Source organism: Prionailurus viverrinus, chromosome C2, assembly GCF_022837055.1.
Source record: "Prionailurus viverrinus isolate Anna chromosome C2, UM_Priviv_1.0, whole genome shotgun sequence".
Taxonomy (NCBI): domain Eukaryota; kingdom Metazoa; phylum Chordata; class Mammalia; order Carnivora; family Felidae; genus Prionailurus; species Prionailurus viverrinus.
In genome coordinates, this window is record NC_062569.1 from 51,569,154 (window position 1) to 51,583,302 (window position 14,149).

At 38.5% G+C, this 14,149-nt stretch overlaps 1 protein-coding gene across 18 annotated transcripts in view; it reads right to left on the reverse strand.

The window, feature by feature from the left end:
* The window catches only part of VEPH1 (ventricular zone expressed PH domain containing 1), a 759,919-nt gene that overhangs the window by 199,028 nt on the left and 546,742 nt on the right, over nt 1-14,149 (reverse strand). For all 18 annotated transcript variants that reach the window (XR_007155827.1, XM_047876091.1, XM_047876078.1 and 15 more), the window contains one exon: nt 7,090-7,256. Coding sequence is in view for 17 of the 18 variants with exons in the window: in XM_047876091.1 (XP_047732047.1) it covers nt 7,090-7,256 (167 nt within the window). In the remaining variant the exon portion in view is untranslated. The remainder of the gene's footprint in view (nt 1-7,089; nt 7,257-14,149) is intronic.

The window sequence follows — 14,149 nt, forward strand, 5'->3', positions numbered from 1 at the left end:
AAATGATTTTTTTAGTTCCCCAATGCATATAAAAGTTATGTTTATGCTCTAGTCTATTAAGTGGGCAATAGTATTATGTCTAAAAATATATACGCTTTAATTAAAAATACATTATTGTTAAAATCATGAGCTTTTAATGAGTTGTAAGCTTTTTGCTGGTAGAGGGTCTTGTCTTTATATTGATGGCTACTGACTGATCAGGGTGGTGGTTGCTGAAGGTTGGGGTGTCTGTTGCAATTTCTTAAGACAGCAGTGAAGTTTGCCACATCAGTTGACTCTTCCTTTCACAAATCATTTCCCTGTACCATGTGATACTGTTTGGTAGCATTTTACCCAGGGTGGAACTGTTTTCAAAATTGGAATAAGTCCTCTCAAACCCTGATGCTGCTTTATCATAAGTTTATGTAACATTCTAAATCTTTTGTTGCCGTTTCAACAATCTTCACAGCATCTTCACCAGGAGTAGATCCCAGCTCAAAAAAACCACTTTCTTTGCTCATCCAAAAGAAGCAAAACTTCATCTCTTAAAGTTTTATCATGAAATTGTAGCGATTCAGTCCCATCTTCAGGCTCCACTTTTAATTCTAGTTCTTATGCTATTTCTACCATATCTGCAATTACTTCCTCCACTGAAGTCTAGAACCCCTCAAAGTCATCTATGAAGGTTGAAATCAACTTCTTCCAAACTACTGTTCATGTTGATATTTTTACCTCTTCCCATGAACCATGCATATTCTTACTAACATCTAGAATGGTAACTTCTTTCCAGGGGGGGTTCAGTTTACTTTGCCTAGATACATCAGAGGAATCACTATCTATGTGAGTTAGAGCCTTATGGAATATATTTCTTAAATAATACTTGAGAGTTCAAATCACTCCATAGGCTGATCCATAGGCTGCAGAATGGTTGTTGTGTTAGTTAGCAGGCATGAAAACTTTAATTTCATTGTATATCTCCATCAGAGCTCTTGGGTGATAGAGTGCATTGTCAATGAGCAGTCATTTTGAAGAGAATCTCTCTCTCTCTCTCTCTCTCTCTCTCTCTGAGCTCTAAGTCTCAACAGTGGGCTTTAAATATTTAGTTAACTATGTTGTAAACAGATGTGCTGTCAACCAGGACTTGTTGTTCCAAATCTGGGAGTAGATTTAGCTTAATTCTTAAGAGCCTAGGATTTTCAAAATGGTCAGTAAGCACTGGTTTCAACTGAAAGTCATCAGCTGCACTAGCCTCTAACAAAAGAGAAGTCTGGGGGCACCTGAGTGGCTCAGTTGGTTGAGTGACCGACTTCGGCTCAACTCATGATCTCGTGGTTTGTGAGTTTGAGCCTCGCGTCGGGCTCTGTGCTGACAGCTCAGAGCCTGGAGCCTGCTTCGGATTCTGTGTCTTCCCTCTCTGCTCCTCCCCTGCTCATGCTCTGTCTCTCTCTGTCTCTCAATAACAAATAAACATTTAAAAAAAAATTAAAAAAAAAAAAGAGAAGTCTGTTCTTTGAAGCTTTGAAACCAGGCATTGATATCTCCTCTCTAGCAGTGAAAGTCCTAGATAGCATCTTCTAATAGAAAGCTGTTTTATCAACACTGAAAATCTGCTGTTTAGTGTTGCCACCTTCATTACTTATCTTAGCTAGATCTTCTGCATAACTTTCTACACTTCTACATCAGCGCTTGCTGCTTCATTTTGCACTTTTATGTTATGGAGACGGTTTCTTTCCTTAAATCTCACAAACTGGCCTCTGCAACCTTTAAGCTTTTCTTCTGCAGCTTCCTCACCTGCATTGAAGAGAGTTAGGGCCTTGTTCTGGATTAGGCTTTGGCTTAAGGAAATGATGCGGCGCAGTTGATCTTCTATCCAGACCAGCCAAACTATCTCCACATCAATAATAAGTCTGTTTTGCTTCCTTATCACTCATGTATTCAGTGGAGTAGCACTTTTAGTTTTCTTCAAGAACTCTTCCTTTGCATTTGCACTTAGCTAAGAGAATGGTATTTGGTGCAAGAGGCCTCGCTTTTGACCTGTCTCGGTTTTTGATGTGCTTTCCTCACTAAGCTTACTCACGTCTAGTTTTTTATTGGAAGTGAGAGAGCTGCTACTCCTCCGTTCACCTGAACACTTAGAGGTTTTGTAGGGTTCTTAACTGGCCTAATTTCAATAGTGTTGTGTCTCAGGGAATAGGGGGGCCCTAGGAGAGGGAGACAGATGGGGGATGGACAGTTGGTGGGGTAGTCAAAACACACACATTTATCCATTAAGCTCACCATCTCATACAGGTGTGGTTTGGGGCACCCCAAGACAATTACAATAATATCACCAAAGATCACTGATCACAGATCACCATCACAAATATAACAATAATGAAAATGTTCAAATTATTGCAAGAATTATGAAAATGTGACGCAGAGACACAAAGTAAACAAATGCTGTTGGAAAAGAATGGTGCCAATAGACTTGCTTGACACAGGGTTGCCACAAACCTTCAATTTGTAAAAAATATAGTATCTGCAAAGTGCAACAATATGATGAAGCACAATAAAATGAGGTATGCCTGTACTCCTCTCAAGAGGAGGCTACTTGGTTTTTTTCCCCAAGCTGAGGAGAGAGAAGGGGGTTAGGGGGTAAGAGTCCTGGACTGGACCAGTCACTTAACCTCTTACTACCTGTGTGATGGGGGCAAATTAGCCTCCCAGAACAACCATTTTGACTGGTGTAAAACAGAGGGGAAAATAACACACATTAGAGTTGTTGGTAGGAGTAAATTGATAGAATTAGATCCTAAAAAAAGAAGCCCTTGGGGTGCCTGGGTAGCTCAGTCAGTTACGTGTCCACATCATGATCTCGCGGTTCATGAGTTCGAGCCCTGCATCGCGCTCTGTGCTGACAGCTCAGAGCCTGGAACCTACTTTGAATTCTGTGTCTCCCTCTCCTTCTGCCCCTCCCCCCACTCGTGTTCTGTCTCTCTCCCTCTTTCAAAAATAAATAAGCATTACAAAAATTTTAAAAAAGATTTAAGAAGAAAAAGCCCTTTGTGAATGATAAAGTCCTCTGTAAATTTAGGCACTAATATTAACTCATCTGTGTTAAGAAATATTCATGGAATGAATTCTGTATGCCAGGGACTATGCAGGGCATCAGGGACACAGTAGTGAACAAGGTGGTCTTCATGTCTCCAGCATTTGCCTCAGAACCAAGTTGGTCCAAAGAGAGAGAGAGAGAGACCACTAGAGGCAGAGTCATTACAATGTGAAATTTGCTAGGCAGAGATGGGGGTGAAGGAAGGAGTCAGATAAGATTATTGGTAAGAAACTGACGTCTAAGTATCTGTCTAAAGTCCAGGAATAGTCATCCCAGAAAGAGTGGTAGTGGTGAGGGAAGGACATTCCAGGTGAAGAACATTTGTAAAACCTCAGTGCTTTGAGAGTACCCATCTGTAGGTGCTTAGGACTGTATAATTGCTCAAAGTGTTGGGAGTTAAAGAGACCCTATGAGAACGGGCAGATGTCAGGGGCCTTATAAATGGCCTCCTAAGTCCTTTCCTGAGTCTTCAGGCCATCAGAGGCCACCAGATGTCTGACGGGACCTCTTTGAATGTCACATTTGGGGCCATCCTCACTCTTCGACCCCACCTTTTTAGGTAGGGAGATCCCAAGACTTTTCCCTCCCCCTTCTTGTAAGTGAGCCTTCCCCTGGTTTAATTTACTTTCATGTCCAGCCTTTAGCCCATGGGAAATAAATTGAACTAAGTTATTCTCCCCAGATCCCCCTTGAATTTTTATTGAACCTTCTTTTCCAAAAACTGTGTTTTGCTCTTGCTTGCAGGCTGCAGATAAAATGGTATGCCAGCTGCCTCTTTTATGAAACCAAGTTTGGCCTTTTAATCACACTCCCTGCCCCCCCCCCCGCCCCCAATTTCCCTATCATCTGGTCTCCAGGCTCTATCTGTGGTAGGCAAAATAATGACTCCACAAAGATGTGCACACCCTAATCCCCAGAACCTGTGATGATGTAGCCTTATGTGGCAAAGAAGACTCTGTAGGTATAGTTAAGTTAAAGGTCTTGAGATGAAGAGATAATCCTGGATCTTCTGGGTGGCACCAATGTAATTACAAGGACCCTTAGAAGATGGAGGCTAGGAGACTCAGAGTTGGAGGAGGTGTGATGAGAAAATAAGAGGGGAGAGGGATGTAGGCCATGAGCTGAGGAATGCAAGCAGCCCCCAGAAGCTGAAAAGGCAAGGAAACATTATCCTCTAGAGTCTCAAGAAGGAATACAGCCCTGCTGAACCATTTTGGACTTCTGATATCAAGAGCAGTAAGATAATAAATTTGTGCTGTTTTAAACCACTGCATTTGTGGTAATGGGAAACAAATACCTCAGCCCTTCTCTGTCCCTCACTCCAAGCCTCCGTTTAGGTGATCCAGTGATGTTTCAACTCTATTCCTTGCCCAAACTCAACTACAGTTTTGCTCAAACTTTCTGTCCTTAATCCTTTCCCAAACTGATTCCTCCACTTGTGCTCTGGAATTCATTCCCTAACTTCCTCAAGCATCTGATTCTAGCTAGTGTTTTGTTCCACATCTTCAATCTCTTCGTTGTTATTGGATTGTTCTTTAGTTCTCCTTATTTTCTTTAAACTTGTACACTCATGCAGTCAGTTCCTAACCTTCTCTCCACACACAGTCCATGACGATGACTGCCACTTCTCACCCCACCCACAAAGACAGTGTCCTGGGGAGTCCCGGTTGCCAAATCTAAGGACATTTCCAATCTCCAAACTCATTTACTTCTCTGGATCTTGATCCTGTTGAGTCACTTTACACCCTTTGGAGACCACAACACAACTTCTCCCTGATTCTTCATGTTCTCCAATCTCTTTGGTCTCTTTTGGTCATTTATTCATTTCTGAATTCAACATTTTATTGAAATCCTACTATGCCTCCGGCACTATGCTAGAGAGTATATATAAATATGCAGACACAGGCCCCTCAAGGAGTTTAGAGTGCACTGGGAAAGACAGACATGCAAAAATAATGATATATATTGTTCTGAGGGCAAAAGCAAAAATGTACACCAGGTGACATGGATGCTCCCAGTCTTCTGCCCAACCTCTAGTCTAGCTACTCAAAGTGTGGTCCTTGGAGCAGCAGGAGAAGCATCACCTGGGAACTTGTAAAAGGCAGGATCTGGGTACCCAGACCTACTGAATCAAAATTTCCATGAGTAGGGTTCAAGTCTGCTCTCCAGTGTCCAAGACTCCCAGCCCCATCTCTACTTCCTCAAGATCCTTTGCCCCTCTGCTCCACTTGAAACAAAACCTCCCATTCTCCAAGGTCTGGCCTTGATGCCACTCCAGTTATGAATCTTCATGTCACCTATTTCTTCTACCTAAGGCAGAATTCATTGCCACCCCTTCTGTTTATACCATTTGCAGAACACTTACCACTCTGTTTTATTCTGTTTGGTTTTATGAATGTTTATTGAGTGCTATCAGACACTATGCCAAGGTCTGGGATACAGAAGAAAAGAAGAAAGAGTTCCTTACCACAAGGCATTTGCAGACTATTATAGTTAATAACGCATATGACCATTTTGCCTGTCTTTCCTTGAATAATTTGAATGTTGACTTCAAATGTTCCAGTATTCACCTAACGTTCACTGATTTTTCAAGTGGCAGGTATTGACATTATCAAGAAACGAAGCAGGATACAGCCATAAGTGATATGACCTGGAGTTGACCTTTAATCTTACTCGTACACATGTTTTGGTACCCTCCGTAATCCATTTCTACTTTCCTCTTCCTGGCAGCCTCTAGTCTCTGAGTATCCTTGAGGGGTAGCAGAAGCGTCAGGGGTAGAGTGTGTGTCCTAAACAGAGACTATCAGGACTTTTGTTTGGATGTTGTTGTTGGTGGTGGAGGGGGTAGAAGAAGCCAGTGCCTAGAGAGCCCCTGGTACCTGTCTGAAGCCCACAGGTCAAAGCCTGCAGAAAATAGAAGCCAAAACCAGAAATCAAATCTGAGAAATAGAGGATAGGAAAATTGTTGTCTTCATATCATTTGAGCTGCTGGATCAAATCTCATCTTAAGGGTTTTTTTTCCCCCATCACATTAGCTAATAAATTCCTTTCATTATTTAAGCCAGCATGGATTGGGTGTTCTGTTACTGATAATCACAATTATCCTAATTATTTTAATATTTTATTTGATTCCAAAAAAACAACTAACTTGCTGTCTAGAAAATGAGACTTTGCTCTCACTGTAGACTGATTTCCCCATGTACAGGTCATTCCTTTGGCCCTATCTGAGAAAGTATAGATTCCTGGGACTGCATGGCCACACCAAACTTCAATTAAGGTTGTTCTGCAATGGCTGTAGATTTGTTTGTTCTTTCTTCTGTTTTTAGTACTATACCGGTTAAAGTTAATTTTATGTATCAATTTCACTGGGTCATCCAGTGCCCACATATTTGCCTGAACACTATTCTAGGTATGTTTGCGAGAGTATTTCCCGATCAGTCTGGCATTTAAATTGGTAGAATGAGTAAAGCAGATTGCCCTTCCCAATGTGGGTGGGCCTCATCTAAACTGCTGAGGGCCTGAATGCGACTGGTTGAACAGTGACATTGGTCCTCTCCTGCTCTTGAACTGTGACTTACACCATCAGCCATCGGGTTCTAAAGTTTTCAGATTTGGACCAAAACTTAAGCCGTTGGTTCTCCTGGTTCTCAGGCTTTTGGACTCAGGCTGGAACTACACCACTTGTTTTCCTGGGTCCTCAACTTACAAATGGCACTTTGTAAGGGGCATTTGTGGGACTTGTGGACTTCTCAGCCTCATAATCGCATAAGCCAATTCCAATTGTTCATGATATATGTATCCTAACGGTTCTGTTTCTCTGGGGACCCATAACAGTACTCAACCTCTGCCATCACCTACCTCCTCACTTTCCCAGTTATAGAAAAAGTGAATGAGTGCTTTCATGGAAGGATAGGTGTGTTTAGACACATGAGGGAGGAAGCCTGAAGCACACATCCTGCTCACAAACCCAGAAACATGCATGGTTATGTGGACCATCATGTATATGGTGTACTTTTTACCTCTGGTTGCTTTCTCTTTGCAGCTACATGTAAAAGCCGTAGAAGATGGTACTGTTCTGGTTGTTCCAGCTGAGACATCAAGGCCAGGAGTTCTGTCAGGTGTCTGTTAATTGGCTGAGGCTGCTTTTCATACACAGCAGGTAACACCCTCAACAACATGGCATTACCTGTTGAAAGAACAATACCAAGAATGATGACTATTAGCTCCCAATCAGTAGAAGCACCATTAGTGTCAATTCAGTAAACTTTGCACTTATTCATTAAATGGCCAAGTCTTCTGCTAAAAATAACACAGTATCTTATCCTGGAAAATCACTAGAGCATGGCTTAAACTGATTCCATAAAAGGGAATATTTTATTTATTTATTATCTAATGAAAAATTTTCCTGAGTAATGCACCACGGGGAAAGAGGAAAATTTGACAGTAACCGGACCACACCCTTAAGAAGGAAACAGTTCTGATAAAGAATTCCTGATGAGACACAACATTTGGATGCTGTTTAAATGAAAACTAAGCAGTGCCGTAAGCATGAGACTAAATGAAACTGAACCAAAAAAAGAGCACAGAGGAATGTATTCACCTTCCTGAGAGATACGGAGGCATCTTCTTCCTGACATATGGAAACGATGCTCTATTTTTATGAATAGTTAGAAAAGTAGCAATGCAAATTTAAATCCCCAATTTCTGCACTATTTCAAGGGAAGTTTAGATTCAGCTTTGTTTGTCACACATGATTTACCTCAAAGACATGTAGGGACAACTGGATTTAAAACGGCAAAATCTCAAGAAAAGATACTGCATAAGCTACAGAGACTTATCTGCAAACAACATATGGGAAACATCTGCTTATCACTTTATGGTATGGATTTTTTTCCCCCTCAGAATCCTCTTAAGTACTTACATGTCTCAGGAGAATTGGTTTCTAGGGATTTCTTGAACAAAAATTTTCTTGTGTCTATTTACTTTAAATTTGGCTTTGTATACAGAAGAAATACACGGAAGGAATCAAATAAACAGAAGTGATTACACATATGTAGACCTTTCTTAAATGGTAGGACCTGTCTATATGTAAAGGACATTTAGATGTGAGAATTAAGGAAAGAAAGTCATCATTTTCAGAATATCAGTGACTAAATTTAATAGAAGGGTGATTCTGGATCAAACTGAATGATTATGGGAGATGATAAATAATGAGAATTGTTTTTCTCACATGCGGTTCATAGAATTGGTCTCCAGCAGATTTTGGACAGTACAAGAGTTCACAGAGTACAAGGTATTGGAAATATACTCAGAGTTTTCTTTTAAAAAAATGTTGTGTCCGTCCCAAAACATTGCTTTATTTTGTTTGTTTTCTATTTTAACCAAGAGTTTTCTTTAAAGGATCAGGAATTTTAAATGTAATGTACAGGGTACATTTGATCATAGAACTTAGTTGTGGAGACGTCCTGATCAATCTCTAAAAAAGTTTGTGATAAATAGGACTGTCGTTGGAATTGAAGAGAGGAAACTGGTGTAAGGCTTTTTGGTACAATACTCACTCACTAAACGTCCTGAGAGCCCTGAAGGGGAAAACTCCAGATTAGTCATTGTCAGCTGACTTGAATTTCTATCAAATGATGCAAAAAAATAAATGCATAAAAACTTTTTTGAGGGGCACCTGGGTGGATCAGTCGGTTGAGCATCCAACTTCAACTCATGATCTCCGTTTATGAGTTCGAGCCCCACATAGGGCTCACTGTTGTCAGGCTGCCAGGGAAGAGCCCACTTTGGATCCTCTGTCCCTCTCTCTCTGCCCCTCCCCCACTTGCACGCTCCCCCAAACAAATACATATTAATAAATTTTTTTAAAACCTTTTTTTTTGAGTTAGAAACTGATATAGGTATAGAAATCCTATCTATCCCATTTATAAACTAATGTATTTTTAAATCATGGAATGTTTGAAGCCATTAGATAAATGTAGGCAATAATATAAAGAACAAGGGTGTGCACACCAACCATCTTTTCAAAACAACCTCGTGCCAGAATTGCTTCCTGTCACACTCCTATCTTTTTCTCTCCAGAGGCAACCACCATCCTAAAGTTGGTATTTATCATCTTCAGGAATGTTTCTACACTTTCGTTGTATGCGTATATGCACCAACGAGAATTTTACAGTGTTGTTTTTCATGCTTTAAAACTTTATATCAGTAAAATTCACACTGTATAAATCTCTTTGTAATAGCTAACTTTTTGTACATTCAACATTGTGTTGAAGTTTTGCTCCAAGGAGCTCTCCCACAGCTGTATGGTATTCTATTGTATATTCAATTTATTCATACACTCAATGGTTGAGAGACATTACTATGATTATTTTGAATATGATGATTATTATAATTAGCTTTTACCAACAACGTGGCAGTTTTTATACCTATTTCTTTGTGTATAAATGGGAGATCTTCGCTAGGGTACTGCTTCTGAGCTTAATGTGCTTAGAAATCACCCGAGTATCTTGTTAAACCATAGGTACTGATTCCGCAGGTTAAGGGTTTGGGCTTGAGAATCTGAATTTCTAACGAGCTCTCAGGTGATGCTGATGTCCCCTATACCCCATAATTAAGTGGCAAAGCAGTGGTTTTGTCCCTGGGAGTTAAGCTTCTAGATGTTTCAAAATTTCTTTGCAATGTGGTTGTATTAGTTTTCTATTGCTGTCATGAGAAATTGCCAGAAGCTTAGTGGGCCAAAACAACACAAATTTATTATATATTTCTATAGTTCAAAAGTCTGACATGAGTCTCACTGGGCTAAAATCCAGGCATTGGAAGGGTCAGGTTCCTTCTTGGAGGTGGTAGAAGAGAATTTATTTCCTCGGCTTCTTTAGTTTCTGGAAACCGTCAGCATTCCTTAGAGTTCCCTTCCTCCATCTTCAAAGTCAGCAACAGAGCAAGTCCTCTGACTCTGCTGCTATCATCATCAATCTCTTTCTCTGATTCTCCCTTCTGCCTCTCTCTTCCACTTTTAAGAATGCTTATGATTACGCTGGCCCATGTGTATAATCTAGGATTATCTCCCTATCTTATGTAGCAACCTTAGTTCCATTTTCAATGCAGTGAAACATAACCTGTCCACAGGCTGTGGGGATTAAGACATGAACACTTGGGGGGCACTATCCTGCCTACCATCATGACTATAACAATTCACACACCCACCAGCGGCATGAGTGTTTCTGTTGCTCCATATCTTTGCCAACATTTGGTCTTGACAGACATCGGTTTTTGCCAGTCTGATGGAGTGTGAGATGGTACCTCATTTTTTTGTGTGTGCTTGTTTTCATTTTCATTTCCTTAATTGCTTGTGTGACTAAGTACCCTTTTAATAGGCTCACAGGTCATTTCCCCTCTTGTGATTTGACCATTCATATCCTTTGCCTATTTTCACTTGCGATGTTTATATTTTCCTCTTGATTTGTAGAAGGCATTTATTTATTCTGTATACTAGTTTTTTGTTGATTGCTTTTAAAGTTGCAATGTTAATGTAGTTGATTTTTAACATTTCTTCATAGTTTGTATTTTTTTTTTGTTGTTATTGAGATATCTTTCTCTACCCTAGGTTCATAAAAATTTTCTCCTAAAAGCATTATGATTTTGTTTCTCATATTTGTCTTTAATCCAGCTGGGACTTACTTTTGTACATGAGGGAGAGATTTTTGTGTGTATATAAACAATTGCCCTAGCTCCATTTATCAAGTTGTCAGTTGTTTCCCTTCTGATCTTTAATACCTTTTTCATGCAGAAAGTTTCTCATATATCTGGGTCTGTGTCTGGATATTTATCATAGTGTCACCAATTATACTTTTTCTTAATTACAAAATGTTTATAATAAATCATTATATCTCATAGGACAAATTTCTTCATCTTCTACTTCAAATTCCTCTTGGCTCCTTTATATAAATTTTACCATTAGTTTGTCAACTTCCTCAAAAAACTAGATTGGCATTTTTTTCCCCCACACTGAATGTACGGACTAATTTGAGATAATTGACATCTTTGTGAAAGCAAGTCTTCCCATTCAAGAACATGGCCTTCCATCCACGTAGGGTTTTAAAAAATGTCTTCAATGAAGTTTTGTGATATTAGTTGTGTTGTATGGATCTTTTATTAAATTGGTTCCCAGGTATCTCATTTTTGTTGTTGCTATTGTAAATAAATGGAAGCTTTAAAAAATGTTCTATCAATTGTCTGCTGGTATTAAGAAAACACTGATTTTTGTGTGTTCTTTCAGCCAGCAAAGCTTGCTCACTTCTCTTAATAATCTGTCTTCAGAGTCTCTTAGATTTGCTGTTTATAGGTAATCAACTCATAATAATTGATGATGCCTTTGTCTCTTTTCTCTGTTTTTATATCTTATGTTTCTTTTTTTTGTCCTACTTTTACTGGCTGAGACCTCTAATGGTCTATGAGTAGAACCAGTGTCTACGGATATCCTTTTGTTATTCCTGTTTTTAAAAATTATGTTTCTAAGGATTCATTATTATGTATGTATATGTTTCTATCGATTTTGGCATTTCTGTTTTATCAGTTTAAGTTTCTGTTTTCTAGTTTGTATATAAATTACTGTTGAATTTTATTAAATGTTTTTCTGCATCTGGTGACATGATTACATGATTTCTTGTTTAAATTATTAATGTAATAAATTAATAGATAATTCTAATATTTACATGAGTCTTGCAGTCTTGGAATAAACTCAACTTGGTTATAATGTATTTTTATGCTTATATTGTTGAGTATGTTTGGCTAATATTTTATTTAGAGCTTTTGCATTTATGTTCTTGAATAAGACTGGCCTTCCTTTCTTGTACTGTCCTTGTCTCTTTTTAGTATCCTAGTTACTAAAGTTATAAAAAGTTATAGAAAGAATGTAGCGCATTCCCGCATACTCTATTCTCAGAAGCAGTTTGTGTAAGATGAGGATTATATGTTCCTTGAATGTTTGGTAGAACTTGCTTAGCAAACTTTCTGAGCAATGTTCTATATATTTCATTTTATATAGAACTTTATATAGTTTAGGTTTTTTTATCCTTTAGCAGCGTTTTTGTAATTTGATCAGTTATCACAGAAGTGGACATAGTTATGAAAGACTTCTATTAAAATCTCTATAATTATAGATTTTTCAGTTTCTCATTATTTTGTCAGTCTTCAGCATATATTTTTTGAAACTATGTTACTAAATAATTCTGAGATATCTTCCTGGTAAAGTGTTTATCATACTTTATTCTCTTTCCCTTAAAGTCTATTTTTGATTGATATTAATATAACTATTCTAGCTTTTTTGAAATGTACCTGTTTCATACATTCTCCCCTTGGCCTTGTAAAATTTTTACTTTGAACATTTCTAGGTTCTTATGTTTTATGTGTGGTTCTTGTAGATGACACATAGCTGAGGATTTTAAAAATATTCTTACTTGACAACTTATGTCTCTTAATTGGAAGGTTTGTTTTATTAATATTTATGATGATTATTGGTACACTTGGATTTATTTTTACAACACTGTGTTGTGTTTGTTATTCATCTTGCTTTGTCTATGCCTTTTTCCATTCTTTACTGCTTTCTATTGAACAAGTTTTGTTCAATTCTTTCTATTCCTTCTATTTGAACATTCTATTTCCTTTTGGTTCTCATGGCTGTCTTTAAAAGATACATTCTGGAACTAACAAAACAAAATTAATTTCTCTATCATCTTCCTGAACAATGAAATGACTTTAGAATACTTTATTGAACTTAAAGAGTATATTTTGGATGATTTTCTTAGATTTTTCTTCCAATTCTTTAATATTCTCTTCAGCTTTGCCTATTAGTCATTTAACCCATTCCTTGAGGTTTTTAAATTTTCAATTAATTTTTTTTTTATTTCTAGAAATTACATATGGTCCTTAAAAAAAATCTGCCTAGTCTTTTTCTTTTGACAATGTCTTTTCTTTATTCATGTTTCCAACTCCTTGTGGATCTAAAATAATTTCAATTTTTTTTTTTAACATTTACTTATTGTTGAGAGACAGAGAGAGACAGAGCATGAGCAGGGGAGGGGCAGAGAGAGAGAGAGAAACAGAATCTGAAGCATGCTCCAGGCTTTGAGCTGTCAGCAAGAGTCCAATGCAGGGCTCAAACCCATGAACCGCATGATCATGACCTGAGTCAAAGGCAGAAGCTTACCCGACTGAGCCACCCAGGTGCCCCAAGGATCTAAAATAACTTTAAACACACCTATTTTCTAGTTCCTAGGTGATATTTTAAATCAATGAAGTTTTTGGGAGAGGGGTGTTTAATCCTTTTTTTTTTGTTTCTGCTGATTCTGATTTGTTGCGGATTGTTTCCTCATATGTTTAAATATTTTTATTGTGAACTTGTTTTTTGCTGTGGCAGATAGTACACACTGAATCTTGCACATGTGTGAGGGCAGACCCACAGTCACAAACTTTTAGGGACTCTGCAAAGTTCAGTTAAAGAGAGACATGCTTACTTCTCACTTATTTAGTGTAGGACAGAGAATGGGGCTATATCCACTGAAATCCAATATACAACTCTCTGAGGGTCTGGCTTTAGGTGAGGGTCTCACTCCTAACTCCCCAGTCTGGCCTAAGCTTTGCTCCCACATGGTCATTAATTAATACTTGGTTGCTGCAGAACTGATAACCCTTCCCTCCCTTTACCTCCCTCCAGGGGGGGCCTTAGCATCAGCTCTTGGGCTTACGCATTTGGTTGTGGTTCCCCCTTTACCTTTGGCCCCTGGATATTTCCCTAACTTTATTGGTAGTCCATTTGTACATTTAATGTTATTATAATGTAAATGCATTTCTAGGCGTTTCGTACAGTAGTTTTCAGCTTATATAGACCTTCATTATTTCCACAGAAGCAGGAATCCCTAAATTTACTTTAAAAACATGAACTTTGACTCTACACCTAGTGAAATCATATCATTTCCGCATAATATTGGTTTATGAAAAGAAACATTCCTAAAATCATCTAATTCCTCTCCCCCCAGCTCCTTCTTAATTCAGATTTATCGCTTTTGCTTTGTTGTTTGT